Source organism: Pinus tabuliformis, chromosome 6, assembly GCF_031772625.1.
Source record: "Pinus tabuliformis cultivar Carrire ecotype Pingquan chromosome 6, CPIR1, whole genome shotgun sequence".
In the NCBI taxonomy this organism is placed as follows: domain Eukaryota; kingdom Viridiplantae; phylum Streptophyta; class Pinopsida; order Pinales; family Pinaceae; genus Pinus; species Pinus tabuliformis.
This window is the reverse complement of record NC_142292.1, coordinates 295,770,765-295,786,677: the sequence shown is the minus strand read 5'-3', so window position 1 is coordinate 295,786,677 and position 15,913 is coordinate 295,770,765. Positions and strand designations below refer to the sequence as shown.

Genomic DNA, 15,913 nt, shown 5'->3' with positions numbered 1-15,913 from the left:
TAAGCAAGGCACTATGCGCTTCTAGGGAAAGGAAGAGGATTTTGGGGGGTAGGTGTATGGGAATAGGCTTTGAAAGGAGTTCCCCACACCCTAAATCCTTGTTAGAATTGGTATCCTAGTTGGTTCTTAAAGAACGGTCCTTTGAAGGAGCGGGAGCACACAGGGCCAAGTGGACCTAGTCTAGGGTATGAGGAAGGTATGAAACAATCAATGATATTCTTACCCTAAACAAGGTGGGAAAGATCAAAGAAATTATTCCATTCAATAATGTTGCTTTGACCATGGGAAGCGCTAGCCTTGGGGATGGCAGGGCAGGTTTTGGTCCCGGAGCTAGGGCTTGGCTTTTCTCCCAACTCCACTGTCAGAATGTCTTCAAATTTGGAGGAGGGTTAGAGGAAAGGCCAGCGTAGGAGACCCTAGGAGATCGAACCTTTTCAGTGGCTAACTTGTCGGGAAATTGATGCCCTAGGCACCCCAATGTGGCTAGACTTGGGAGAACGTGAAAGAATAAGTGTTTTGGTGACCACCCTTGGTAGATCAGTGCCTTAATCCTTGGGAGGATGGAGTTTATGTTAATTATGTGTAAGATTTTTTAGTTCCAAGTCAAGGAGGCTTCAAAATTACTTCACAAACACCTCTAGGTCAAGTGAAAGCAATCTTGCAACTTTTATACTTCAATGCACAAGTGGAATGGCTTATCAAGGTCAGATTTACCCCTAGTAGATTTCGCTCATACTACATGGCCCATACTTGGAGAGAAACGTTATAATAGAGACAATCCCAAAATATTAAACAATAATTTGCATGCCGCAATTAACCCTAATACAACGAAAATCCCAATCCAACATCTATGACAAAAGTAACAAGAATAACATCAAAATTTTGTGCTTACATGCAGTAGAGTATATCCAACCATTCACAAATGACAATAGAAAAGCTCCAAGAGAAAATAGACCAATAACCATACATCAAAATTCATCCATAAATGCTCCAATTCATCCTCTAGGAAAAATGTGAAATTCTCTAAAGAAGAGAGAGATCCAATCCAAAGTGAAGATGCTAAAATGAATTCACATCACTTGTATTTATACACTTCTAATGAGTTTGATTTAGCTAATTAGGCCTACATTAGCCCCTACAATAAAATAATGTGCAAAATAACTAACTTTTGGTGACAAGCCCACCAAACTAGCTCATAAACAAAAGAATAAGCCTCTCAAGAGGTCGAATAATGAATAGTGCATGTCGTTGGGCCTTGGAGGAGGCCTAATGGAGTCCATATGTGCCATAATGTGTAGTTGAACTCCCAAAAGCAGTGGACAAGGGGTTGGCCCCTTGTAATAGTCTGTGGTGCTCCCAATGACATATGGGGGCACACAAGTGTCATCGTGGGTCTCCAAACAAATCAAAGATACTCGTAGATTGCCTGCAAGGGCTAGGATGATGGTGTAGGTGATGCCACATCATGCAAGTCCTGGATCATCTGCCAAGTGTATGGTGCAACTCTGGGGTTAGCTGGGCATGATGGATCAGGTGCATCTTCCTCGTCCAATAAGTGAACTACAAGCAATCTCTGAGTGGCTGTGGGGATCCATGGAGTGTTGTCTACTGCTGTGGAGGCCCGTGGCTCTCTACACACACCCTACATGTGCCAATGTTGCCCTCTAGGTTCAGGACCCTGTATAGGGAGACCAAACCCAAATGGAAACCGCCTGCAATCCTGCATAAGATCTAATGCATCCCCGTGCCTTCCAATACACCAAGTCATTAAAGAAATCAAGTAAAGGAGTTTATAAACCATGGATAACAAGTGACAACTTCATTATGGCATGCCCTTCCATAGTGGGCTTTGGCATGTGCTAATGTCTCCCAACTCCAAATAGGGTTAATCAGGCATCCTACTAGGTGGTTTCTACCTCTAAAGGGGGTGGTATGTCCATGGTACATCCTTCAAATGGTGGTGGCATGTGGCATAATGATGGAATGGAGTAAGGAATGAAAAGAGGCAACCTGGATCACATGCCATGGTACAAAGGTAGGTAATAAAAGAGAAGCCCACACTTGGGTAAATAATGCACAGGAAGGAGCAATCGTGGTGCATGAGTTACCTTGGCCTTGACTTTTCCACCCTTCTTCGTATGCCTTTTGCATTTTTATGATTTTATTTGGTAAACTGCTCGAGGCTCTAGGCAATGAGAACATGATGCATAAAATATAGTAGTGGATACCCCCTTATAAGGTGCGGCAGTTCATTGCCCATCGAGGGTTGGGACAATCATGGGTTCCTGAATGATAAAGGAGGCTCATCAAGGGCCATGTAGGAACTAGGGTGATGGCCATGGAATGGGGTAGAGCTCATGTCATGGCTTTTGCCCACGTGCTAAATGCTTTTGTCCCGGCCATCTTTTGCATTTTGTGGTACAATTTCCTATTGAATGTGGCCAATTATGTTTTTTCTTTTTCTTTTAGCTGCATCAACCTCTGGGCATCATTCCAGGCCCGACCCAAGATGTGGGGCAAGGGGAGGGGGTGGCTGACCCTATGTGGACCTAGTGGAGGAATGTGGACCCAGGTGGGAGGAGAGATGATTGGGGGTGTAATGAGCAGAAGGGGAGTAATATATGCGAATCAGGGAGCGAGACCACGTAAACAAAATTAGGGTTTCCCATGTAGTACCATCCCTAAAACCAATAGGTCAATAAAAGAGATCCCACGGGACTAGGGTGCAAGGTTAACATCCCAAAAGAGACCTAGGGGACAAGAGCACAGACCTAGACCACTCTTTCCATCGAATCCCCCCATTAATCCATGCCCAAATTTTCCATGATAAATAAACTAGAATACTCAATTACCAAATAACAAGGCATACCTTTAGGTTTGGGAGGCCCACCTTCAAACATATGATCATGACATATGGGTGAGGGACCACATGGTTGGCTCAGGTGGTGGAGAAATGGCACATCGAGCTAGTTGGTGGCTGCGAGGGGTTGTTGGCTGCTGGCTAAGGACCATCATGGAGAAAAAAATTCTCCTAGGGATATCACCCACAAAATGGTGGGTAACATCTCCCTCTGGGGAGTCAACCAACATATTGCACCAAACTCTAGGTATGCTCAATCCTACCATCAATATTAAGGCACACTGGAAGAACAAGATTAGAATCCTCTATTGTGCCATCATTTTCATCGTCTGACTAATCTTCTTCCATGTCATCAACTTCACTGTCATTTTCACAAAGTTGATCATCATCCATGCTACTTTCAAAGGACAACTCTATCCAGTTCACCACTAGAATATTATTATTGTTAAGTCATCCAGTCCTTGTTGCATGTTAAACTTAAGTTGATGGATGCAATTCGCGCGACCAACTAAAAGAAAAATGGATTCCCAGAGCGATGTGGTGAACAAGAGATCTATGGATCGATGCCTACCAAACGTCAACACCAACACTGGTCAATCCAATCCATTCTAATCCCTTCGATCACAAAAATTTAATACCTGACAACGAGCAATGGAGATGGATTAATAAATTAGAAAGAAGGTTTAACCCAAGGAAGGAAAGAAGAAGATAGAATCTCTTTGTTCCTTAAATGAACCAACGACGTCATGATTATTAAAGCATGTGCATTGATCAAATTCATTTTCTAATCATTAGTTCATTTCACATTGTGTCTTTTATTCACAACGTCTCCTTGACTGCAATAGGCCTGCGGCGAGCATGCGCCTTTTGGCCCTGACAGAATTTTGGCCTACCTTTATTCGGCCTCTAACCAGAACTTAAAAACCCTTTCTTCAGAACTCAGCTAGCACATAATATTCTAAATTCGGCTTCTAAAAGGCAAAACTTCTTCTTAGGCTAACTTGATGACTATTCTTTTAGCCTACCTCTGATACCATGTTGAATTGTTTACAATATGAACAGTAGAAACCAATCTTTTGATCTGATAATTACCACCTAATAATCTTCATACAGTTTATCTTATGTCACTGATATTATTAAGCAATTATACATTGAAGATTTCAATAGTAATGCAATGAAAATTGTAAGATTATAAAAAGACAACCATGCACAAAATGTTGAAGTTTCTAAGTCTAACAATCAAAAACCCTCCATGTACTTACTGGTTTATTTCTTCCTACTTGTTCTGATTAATTAACAAGTTATTTACCATGTAAATATTGAAAATAAACATAAGTACATGCTCAACATATTACAAACCATCAACTGAAGGAAACAAAAACAAGCACACAAGTGACACCATTGTTTTTGGACTAATGTCCCCGGAAAAACCCAATGCGAGAAAAACTGGTGCAGCTATCTAAGGGTTTGTTTATTAAGCAGTTTCAAAATACAATTTGGGTGCCAAATTCGGCTCACCCAACAGAGTAAAATCTCGACAGTAGTACCTCTCTACTCGGAAGCAGATATTCCGGCTGAAACCCCGGATAAACACTCCGACAGCTCCACAGCTCCAATCTACCCCACAAAACCCCAGCGTCAACCTTTAGGGACTGCGTCAGCGTCTTCTGCCCTCTGCATCAGCTTTCCCAGCAGTTCCGGCTTCTGCCCTCTGCGTCAACTTTCCCGACAGTTCCAGCTTCTACCCTCTGCATCAACTTTCCCGGCAGTTCCGGTTGTACCCAGCAGTTCCGGCTTCTGCCCTCTGCGTCAGCTTTCCCGACAGTTTCAGCTTCTGCCCTCTGCGTCAGCTTTCCCGGCTATTCCGGTAGTTTCGGTTGTTCCCGGTAGTTCCGGCGTCTGCCCTCGGCGTCAGCTTTCTCGGCTATTCCGGTTGTTCCCAGCAGTTCCGGTTTCTACCCTCTGCGTCAGCTTTCCCGGTTGTTCCAGCAGTTCCGACTGTTCCCGACAGTTCCGGCTTCTGCCCTCTACGTCAGCTTTCCCCGCTGTTCCGGCAATTCCGGCTGCTGCGTTGATCCTCCCGGTGCTATCTTTGCCTCTCTGCTTCTGTATTCACTACCCCTCAGCTACAACTTTGATCACTCTCTCAACTTTCTTAGCAAACCCTGCCCCAGAAAGTCGAAATCTTGATCTCTTGGTGTGTTCTCCAAGTGACCCTCAAGCCTCCTCTTATACTTTTCTTGTTGACAAATCAATGGCCGAGATTAAGTCCCTAATCAATAGCTAATGTTAGATCTGGCTTGATCCATGACTTTTGGACCATTCTAACACAGTTTTATATTAATTCACATTAATATTTTATTTTCCCAAAGTTTAGACTTAGGGACTCCATTAAAAATATTAATTATTTTAATAGCTCTCAAACTGTTTAGAATCTGCCCAAACCCTTTCTGGGTATTGGAGATCTCATGTGCCTTAGCCTCTCCACCAAATTTCGTGGCTAGAGCACATCCGATGCTACCGCAAATCAACATAATAGAGATAGCAAAATTTTCCCTAGCAAACCCAAACTTGGGAGATTACCCAACAACTCTTCTTCTAGGAGAAATTATTCTTCAACAAGTTTTACAATTCAAAATTGTCTAGAAATTTCTGCCAAAAACCAAGTCCAAACTTCAGTCACTTCATTTTTCTGCTCCCACGTGTGGCTAATATAGAAGAGATATGATGATGAGTGAGTGATCAAATGAAGTGTCACATCATGTGTATATATACAAGTCGAATGGGTGCATTTACCCCAAGGGACACACCCTTTCATGGTGGGGTTGACTTGTCCCTTTTGAGCCTACCTGAAACCCAAAAAATATAATTTATTTTATTTTAATTTCCATAATTTCTCTAGGCCGACTTAGGAGGCCTCTTGGCATGCGGGAATACCTCTTGATGCTACACAAAAATCAACAAAACCAAGGCATTAATTCACCTAGAGATGACAAGTACATACCCAAAATAGAATAAGTGGTTAGGGGGCACTATCCAAAAAGTTGACCAACTTGTCCCTGAAAAATACCATAGGAATATGTGCAAGAAAGTCTACGTAGTTATCATAACCACCTCCCATAAGTGAAACAACCTAAAGAATGTGCCAAAGCACAAATCCACGTGCAAGGACCACCAAACTCCTCAAACCATGAGTTCATTAGTAAAATGCTCCAAGATGCCAACTAGGAGAGCACACCATCTAGTTAAGTACTCCATCATTACCGTGTATTGTTACCAATCCATATACATGGGTAAGCCTAGGAGAAAAAATTCCTCCTATGTTGCAACTTGACAGCCAACAACCCTAACATGATTCGCAAACAACCAAGCCTCAGTTACTTATCATACATTTTCTAGTCATTGCATTCATCCATCTAGCCTACTCATTCGATGAAGGTGGGCTATCTATTGTAAGGTGCTTTAACCATTTTTGCATTCGAGTGTTTACATTTAATGTTTGAGGTATTCTAGTGTGAATCACAAGTTGAAATTGGATTATAGATCATTATTGGTTGTGTACTTGTTCCCTTACTTCGCCTTCGTGGTTATAATAGATACAATAGCTAAGGCGCACCTCAAACCAAGCGATTAATCCACCAAGAGATGCCAAGTACATACCCAAAATAGAAGTGGTTAGGGAGCACTCCCCAACAAGTTGAACAACTTGTCCCTGAAGAAATACCATAGAAATATGTGCAAGAAAGTTTATGTAGCTAACATAACCACCTCCCATAAGTGAAACAACTTCAAAGAATGTGCCAAAGCACAAATCCACATGGAAGGACCACCGAACCCCAATGTGGGGAAACTCTTGATCAATTTCTTCTTATAATTCTTCAAAAGTTTAGCAGAGAGGGAGAGTACAATTTACAATATTCACTTGCCCAATTTGATCAGTCAAAACAGCAAAAACAGAAAGCCCTAACCAAAAAGTCAACGTTGGTCAATAGGGTTGTAATTGACCTCCAAAATAGCTAGGTCAACATTGGTCAACTCGGACTCCAACAACAAGATAATGTAGCCCAAAACAGTCTGCAATTAACTAATCAAACGTGGTCAACTAAAGTCAATGCAGCAACCAAAACTAGGGCAGTCAACGTTGGTCAACACAGGGGTCAAATTGACTCATTTTTGGTGCCCGGAACTGCGACCTGCCCAAACAGAAGTCTCTCTCACAAAATCGAAGTAAACACTGGTCAAAGTTGGCCTCCTGAAATTTCGGTCAAATCTGGTCAATTTAGCAGCTAGAAAATCAGACCTTCCTTCGCATGTGTGGAGAGAGAGAGAAGCCCAGAAATCTGTACCCAATCAAGATGAGAGAGAGAAAGATGAATGAGAGTGATGACAAAATGAGGAGGAGGCATCTTGTATTTATATGCAACGTTGAAGACTGGAGGAAGCTAATTTGATGGTTGGCCAACCTTGACAATTTGTCCATAATAAAAATAAATTCATAACTTCATTTGTGCATGTCAGAATGGGATGATCTTTAAATCAATCCTACACCTCTCAGAAAAAGGAATCCAAGAAAAATATCAGTTGCCTCATAGGAGTTGTCCAAAGTTATGTTTGACCCTAGTTGCCAAATTTAACACTCCCTCTCAACTAGGGAGAACATCACCTGCCAAACTATCTGACACTTTGTACCATCCTTGTCACTGCTCTGCTCTGTTGAACCATGAAGAACGAAGAAATGATCGAGAATGTATCATACCATTCCCCACTGACCCGAAGTCAGTCTCCAATAATAGAGAGTGTCATACAACTCTTAACTGACCTGAAGTCAGTTTCCATTGATCCCAGATCAATATCAACAGCCTAGCATAGGGAGTATGGTAGTACAAGATGCATCCATCGATAGTATTATGGTCCCTATCCTCATTTCCCTACTCATTGGCCAGATGAGAGGTACTTCCCATGAGTCTCTGATTGCATGGGTGGGATGTGTCGGCAAGAGAAGGTGAACCACTCATCCTGCTCATATGCCATAGGAGAAGGTGAACCACTCATCCTATGCATATGCCACCATGAGGTATCACAGGGGAAGGTGAACCACTCACTTTGTACATCGCGCACCAATAAGGGAGGGTGAACCACTCCCCCTATGGTCGCTCATCACTCCAAGAAGTACCCCAAGCCCCCCGAAGCTCCCAGGGCTCCCAGAGCTCAACATCCATCTCATACAAGACCCTCATAAGAGGGTCCCTCCACGACTCGAAGTCGTTCACGGAAGGTCAAGAATTTGACCTTTCCCAGGGGCTTTGTAAGAATATCAGCGACTTGATCATCAGTCCGAATGTGTTGGAGCCTTATTACTCCTTGTTGTACCATATCCAGGATATAGTGGTATTTGATATCAATATGCTTGGAGCGAAAATGAAACACAGGATTCTTCGAAAGACAAATCCCACTCTGATTTCGCAGAAGACCACGGTGGTATCCAGCATATGTCCAACAACTTACTAAAGAGCTTCCTCAACCAAACAGCTTCACAGGAAAGCCAAACTAGCAGCAATATATTTAGCGTCAATGGTGCTCAAGGCAACCGACTTCCGCTTCCTGCTCATCCATGATATTGAAGCAGAACCTAGAGAGAAGCAACATCCAGATGTGCTTTTACGATCCATCACACTACCAGCCCAGTCTGCATCAGAGTAACCATGGAGCCTCACATTCCCGGCAGTGTGTCCCAGTCCATAAGTGATTGTGCCCCAAAGATATCTCAATAAATTCTTGGCAGCAATCCAATGTATGTGATAAGGCTCGACCATAAACTAGTTCACTGTATTCACTGCAAAACATATGTCCGAACGGGAGTTTACCAAGAACATCAGGGCCCCCACGAGTTGACGATACTCAAAAGGATTTCCCAAATTGGGCCCAATAGCACTTCCGCATAACTTCTTGAAGTTAAGTTCCATCGGAGTAGTCACAGACTTGTAGTCCACCATCCCAAATCTTTCCAAAATCTTCACAATATATTTTCCTTAAGAAAGGAAAATCTCGCCTGGATTTTGCCAGACCTCCAACCCTAGGAAGTAATACATCAGTCTTAGGTCCTTCATCTCGAATTCGGAAGCCAACTCCCTCTTACATTGATAAATAACATAAAGTACCAAGATGAGAGGTCTTTCATTCTCAACCTTAAAATAAAGGTTCGGATCAGCTTCACTTCTCGTAAATCCCAGCTTCATTAAATAGCTATCGATCCTCTCATACCAAGCCCTGGGTGCTTGCTTCAACCCATAGAGGGCTTTCTTCAACCTGCATACAAGTGACTGATGGTCTTGAACTTCGAACCCCTCAGGTTGTTCTACATAGACTTCCTCCTTAAGTGAACCATGCAAGAAGGCAGTCTTGACATCCATCTGATGAAGATTCCATCCTTGCGATGCAGCAAGGGCTATAATCGAACGGATGGTGGTGTAGCGGGCAACCAGTGTAAATATCTCATCATAATCTACACCTTCCTTTTGAGAGAAGCCTCGAGCAACGAATTTGGCTTTGAACCTTTTAGCACTTCCATCAGCTCCATGCTTGATCTTGTAGAGCCATTTAGAGGTAACAACAGATTTGTCCTGGGTCTAGGGACCACATCCCAGACATCATTTTTCATAATTGACTCGTACTCTTTGTTCATGGCATCCTTCCATAATTGTTGCTTCACAGCTTCTTCGAATGAGCAAGGTTCAGACTGAATAATGGTGTTCATAGCAGTTAAGTACCCTTGATACCTATTAGGCTTCTTGCTTTCACGAAATGTCCCCCTTGGTGCAACATGTCTCTCAGCATCTTCGAGAGTTTCCCTCGGCAATGAGGGTCTCCTTTCGGAGGAGGAGAGCTCACAAGGAGGAGGATCAATGGGATCCATCGGTTCTTCAACATCGGGCATCAGCTCATCCTGCAAATCTCCCTGATTTCCTGCATCTGCTTCTTTGTCCTTCCTTGGAATAGGAAGGTTGCTAATCTTTCTTAGGGCAGCATCCTCATCGAAAGTGACATCATGACTCAACTCTACTTCTCTTTGACTAAGCACATAGATTCTATATGCCTTAGAAGTTTCATTGTAGCCCACAAAAGTTCCTTTCTTCCCAAATGCCTCCAATTTACTTCTCTTTTCTTTCAGCACATGAAAGTATACGAGACTACCAAAAATTCTAAAATGAGAAACATCAAGTTTCTTACCGGTAAAAACTTCTTCGAAAGTCTTGGAGTCCAACGCTTGATGAGGTCATCTATTTTGAACAAACACGGCAGTGTTTGTAGCTTCGACCCATAAGAACTTCAAAAGGCTTTGATCATGAAGCATGGCACGAGTGGCTTCTACAACAGAACGGTTCTTCCTTTCAGCAACACCATTTTGCTCAGGAGTATATGCAATAGTAGTCTCCCTCTTAATGTCAACTTCTCTACAATAATCTTTGAACTCATTTGATTCATATTCAGTTCCATTATCGGTCCTCCATATTTTGATTTTCTTCTCGGTTTGATTTTCGACTAAAGCTTTGAAAGAACGGAGCCATGAGAATACTTCGCCCTTCTTCTTCAAGAAATATATCCAAGTTTTGCAAGAGAAATCATCTATAAGGTTGCATAATATAAGTATCCTCCCAATGAGTTCATGGCATTGCACCAGATAGATCAGAATAAACTATTTGCAAAATGTCTGTGGTCTTGCTATCACTTGAGGGGAATGGTCCCCTTGTATGTTTTCCCTCGGCACATTCCTGACATACACCTTCATGCTCTATTTTGAATTCGGGCATACATGTAACCATCTTCCTTACATCGGGTAGAGCCTTATAGTAAAGATGAGCAAACCTCCGGTGCCATAGTTCGGATTGAAGAGATGTGTCGCAAGACATGGCTCCCAGTGGACTTCCTTCAACTTGATATAAACTGTCAACCTTGAATCGAAGAGTAAATGCTTCTTTGAAATTTCTTTTCCATACACATACCTTTCCATTGATGAATGTCACTCTGAATCCTTTGTCTTCCATCGCCGAGATAGACACTAGATTCTTCTTTAGATCAAGTACATATAGTACTTCTTGAAGATGAATGGTGTTACCTTGATTCAATTGAAGGGTAACATTCCCAACTCCCTTCACGGGATAGGTAGCACCGTCTCCAAGGATAATTTCCAAATTTGTATCATTCTCTATTAGATTTGAAAGAGCTTCCTTGTACCCGGTGAAGTGCCTTGAGGCACCACTATCAATCAACCAATTTCCCAAAGTATTTGGAGGAGAGGCAGTAGAGAGGTCAAATATAAGATAAAATTCCTTTTGCTTAGAATTTACAACATTAGACTCATCATACCTGGAGTTTCTTATTCTTTTAGAAGCTCGATCATTTCCAAGTTGAGTAGAGGACGTATTTCTTTTCCCTTTGTTGTTGAACCTACCATTCCTTTGATTGTTGATGTTGCCCCTGGAATGATTGTGATCATCATCATGAGATGTGTCTCTTCTATTTGGACACTCCCTAGCATAGTGACCAAACTTGTTGCAAACGAAGCATCTTCCCTTCCTTCCATTTTTGAATCTCGGTCTTCCTTGACTTTGCTTCTTTGGACCTGCATTGTTCTTCTTCTTGGCATGAGCGGAGAATGCAATAGGATTATTCCTATTCAAAGGCATCTCCATTTCCTTCATCTTTGTTTCTTCTTGAGAACATCTAGTTAGCAATTCTTCAAATCATGGAATTCTGTCGTTATTAAGAATAGTAGTGTTGAACACATGCCATTCAGTAGGAAGACCTCTAGGGCAATGAGAGTGAGCTCCCTGTCAGCAATAGCTTCACCAATCGAAAGAAGATCATTTTTTATCTCGGTAATCCTCATGAAGTAGGATTGAATATCCTCACCTTTTCCCTTCTTTATATCCTTCAGCTTGTTCTTGAGGAAAATAATTTGATTTGCATTGATAGATTTGAACATGCCAACCAACTTGTCATATATCTCCTTTGATGTGTTCAAATCGGAAATGTAAGCAACTAAATGCTTATGAATAGAATCCCTAATGTTCTTCATGGCTTGACTTCACCTGTCTTGTATTTGGTTTTAGCAACAGTGGGCGCATTAGAAGGAGGTTCTGAAATCTTTCCCTGCACATAATCCATCACATCTTGTTCTTTTAATGTCAAATCAAGAGACATCTTCCATGCATGATAATCAGACTTATCATGAAGCTTATCATCAGACTTAAAGTAGGATGTGGAAGCCATTGAATCTTGTCTTTGATCAGTGATGGGCAAAAGAACAAATGTGCATGAACATTAGGGTTTCTCCATTAACATGCCACCCATCATGAAGGATAAAGAGCACTCTCATAATCCAAAGAGTCAACCCTCTCAAAAGTCTCGACCATTCCATGAATATTCCATCTACTAAGGCACTCCTCAATCTAAGAGAAATGTGTCATAAATATAGCCATGGGGAGGCTAATACACCAAGAAATATGTGTGCAAGGGGAATGCTCCATCAAACTAACCATATAACATCATACAAAAGCCATAAATTAAAGAGAGAGATATCATCTAACCAAAGCACTCTACCCATAAACAAATGAGGGCATCAATCTCCATGGTAATGTACTCTAGCGGGCATAACGATAAGCCAAAAAGTGTGCAAATAGACACTTCTCAAAACACCTCAACACCCACTCAAATATGGTTGATTAAGTCATAAGGGAAGTTGCAGCACCTATCTGTCATGAATAAAGATCATGCCAACTGAATTGCCTATAATTGATACATATGCCTCCATATAACAAAGCATGGTTCAATAGCCATCATATTGCTAGTGCAACCTGCTTGGGTAAGGTCTTCAACCTTGATCAAAATCCTCTGCTACATGAGGGGGTGACACTCTATCCTTTCACCCACTACAATAAATCCATCTCATATGTTTTGGCATTTGGTAAGACAATATGTGATTAAATCACATCCTACAGCCTTCAAACCATAAAACTTTCTCAAATGGATAACTCAGTTTGATTAGAGACGTCTTCCTTCTACATTGTATCCCAAACTTTTTGAGAAGTATTTGCATCTTGCTAAGCAGGTATAATTTCATCTGTGATCACCATACTAATGGTTGCAAGAGCATTTATGTCTCATCCCCATAACCTTTTCTTCATCCCCATTATTTGGTCTTAGCCCCTTTCCATCTATGATGCTCCAAAACTGTTCTCTATCCCAAGAATGTTCCTAGTTTTTCCATCATTGAGGTTAAATGTTTCTTTTTACGAACCAAATAGAATGAAAACCAACTCAAATACTTGGGGAGGATCAAAACACTCAAATATAGCGATGACAGAATGCCTTGAAAAGCACATAGCTGATAAAAACCACTCAAATCCACCACCTTACTTCAGCTGGCTGGAAGGTAGACGCTCCCATTGATTAATTGAAGGAAGAAATGTTTTCAGTTTCTGCGAGTACTTTCACTTATTGTATTGAAGGTGGCGAAGGTAATGTCACTTGCGCTCTTTCTTGGGTTAGCGATAACCTTACCTACTTGAGCTATGCAAATGTCAATTTACCTTTCCAGAAATTCGCATGCATAGCTCAGCGACATAACAAATGTAATTTCACATTACCTACTTGAGCTATGCAGAGGTTCTGAAAGGTCAACCTGGTAAGATACTGCTCCGAATGTAAAGCCCTGACAGATCCATATAGAACCTGGTTAATCTCCGTTGAATGAGGAAAGGCAATGGCAACCCTCTGTTTGTTGGACTGATAATGACATATATAGCGAGTTTACTTTCACTACTACCGACCTATCTGATAAGACTTCCAACTTGACAACCAGCGGAGAATGGCCATGAGTTGCTATAACTCAAATATTTTTGTAATCTTTAGTAGAACTGAAATTTAATCGAACTGGGAATAGATAGTATCGCGGCTATTTCAAATGCTTCATATGTTAAGGAAAATTCTATATAATTCCCTTCCTGTCATGTCTTTAAACTAAGCCAAAAATAGAATTCAGGCTTGACATAAAATCACTGGCCTCGACCGGCGAGGGTTAATAAAACAGCCTGAAACGCTCTTTGGACAAAATACATTGCGGATTGTAGAATGTTAGAGAAAATAACCTCGTCCCCTGCACACACACACACAAAAAAAAATTAAGTCAAATCATTTTTCTCAGGTAGACGACAAGAAGACTGAAAATTAACATAAAATGCACTAACTCCTCTACAGCTAACATTCAGCTCTAGCATAACAATCTCTGAGAGTGAAGCCTACATCAAGGCTTTATCACACAAACACACACACAAAATTAAGTCAAATCATTTTTCTCGGGTAGACAACAAGACGACTGAAAACTAACATAAAATGCACTAACTCCTCTACAGCTAACATTCAGCTCTAGCATAACAAACTCTGCGACTGAAACCTACATCAGGGCTCTATGAGATAAAGACAGTGTCGCATAAAAGGAAAGTGACTGACCAAGTATAACATTGACGCCAATGGCATATCGGTGTATCAGCCATGATAGTCCTTGGGCCTGGTGTGCCTTCAGCTGTGCGGTGACTCCCCATTCTGAACATTTCTCGGCAACTTCTTCAGCGCTGGGAATGTCAAATTCTTTTGCAGTCGTGGTGTTCAGGTTGTCAGCTAGCCGTGCGGCTGCGATGAGTCTCTGCTCGTAATTCATCTCTGTCGCCATTTTCGTTTTCCTTCTTTACCTCCAATTTTGGGTTGTTCGAATGAAAGAGTTTTGATAAGCTCGTGCTGCAACGCTTTCTTCCCATGAAAGTTTGAGTTTGTCGGCCAAGTGAGAAGCTACGGTATAGTTGATTGGAAGTCTGTCGGTTAACGGAAAATCTATGGCATATTTCATCGGAAGTTTGTCGGTTAAATGAGAAGCTATGATATATTTGTGTGAAATAGGAGAGTGGAAAAGGCTTAAAGACTTTTGGGAAGAACCGGTGTGTACATTTTGCACATTTGGAGTAGTGGAATTGAAAAAATATTTCATTTTGGAATGTGAGGCATCCAAAGACATCAGAGAAAGTTATGAGACCATGTTAGCATTGGTTTCTTGGCATTGTCTTTTCAACGAAGGGATTGTTGGAAGGTTGGGTCAGCGCATCATCAATTTGAATCGGAAAATGATTGAATTGCAAAAAGCGAAAAACAAGAAACTAATGGTCTCATAGACTATTTTTAGTCTCATGAACCTTAAAATATCATTTCATTTCATTTCTAAGGCGACCCTTAACAATACTTGTGAGTCTATAGTGACCAAGTTATTGAAATATAATGAGATGGATGGCAGTGGATTAACTATGCTCTGTCATAGGTTGTAAGATCCTAGGGAAAGTGGCAGAGAATTGTCTCAGATTCTCAATCAGGATCCAGTAGAAAATCAATCAGATATGGAATAACTTTAATCAAAAATATCAATTAATTATCATGCATAAGCATAAGCAGGTTGATATTTTATAAATATTTCATTAGCATCTGTAAAGTATAAATATTTCATTACAAATAGACTTTGTTAAAATACTATGGAGCATAGATCAGTAGTTTGGAAATCAGTTTCAACTTTTAATTTAAGAATCTTAGATTTAAGAGAAAACCAGAGTATGTATGCAGAGGAGGAAGTTAGATCTCAAATCAGTGAAATGCACCCATGGAGGTCGCGAACGCTAATGATTGGTCAGATTTTGAGTTGACCTATTTAATGGATCTCATGGATGAGGTTTTGTGGAGCCAAGAAGGGGGTTTTAAGTCTGACGAAGAATATCGGGAACATGCACGGAAAGCGTTTAGTGACAACAATTCGTTGAGGTACGATATAGATTTTTCTTTTAATGATAATAATCTTGAAGCGTTGAAAGGGAGTGATTCTTCGATAAAGGAGGGTCTAGATAATAAAGAAGTAGACTTTCTTCTTGCCCCAAGGTCCATTGGGATTATCGTCGAGTTGTTTGATGTAGAAGCGGTTGGCGGAGGAAAGGCTTTGGGAAAGTCTTCGAAAGGTCTGGA

The 15,913-nt window shown here is 41.3% G+C and overlaps 1 protein-coding gene across 1 annotated transcript in view; it reads right to left on the bottom strand.

Annotated features, from left to right (window-relative positions):
* Positions 1–14,542, bottom strand: part of ASG3 (SNF2 domain-containing protein / helicase domain-containing protein) — a 380,591-nt gene extending 366,049 nt beyond the window's left edge. The window contains exon 1 of the mRNA XM_089415440.1: positions 14,369–14,542. Coding sequence (XP_089271566.1) covers positions 14,369–14,395 — 27 coding nt within the window. The 5' untranslated portion in view covers positions 14,396–14,542. The remainder of the gene's footprint in view (positions 1–14,368) is intronic.
* Between the last annotated feature and the right edge of the window lie 1,371 nt (positions 14,543–15,913).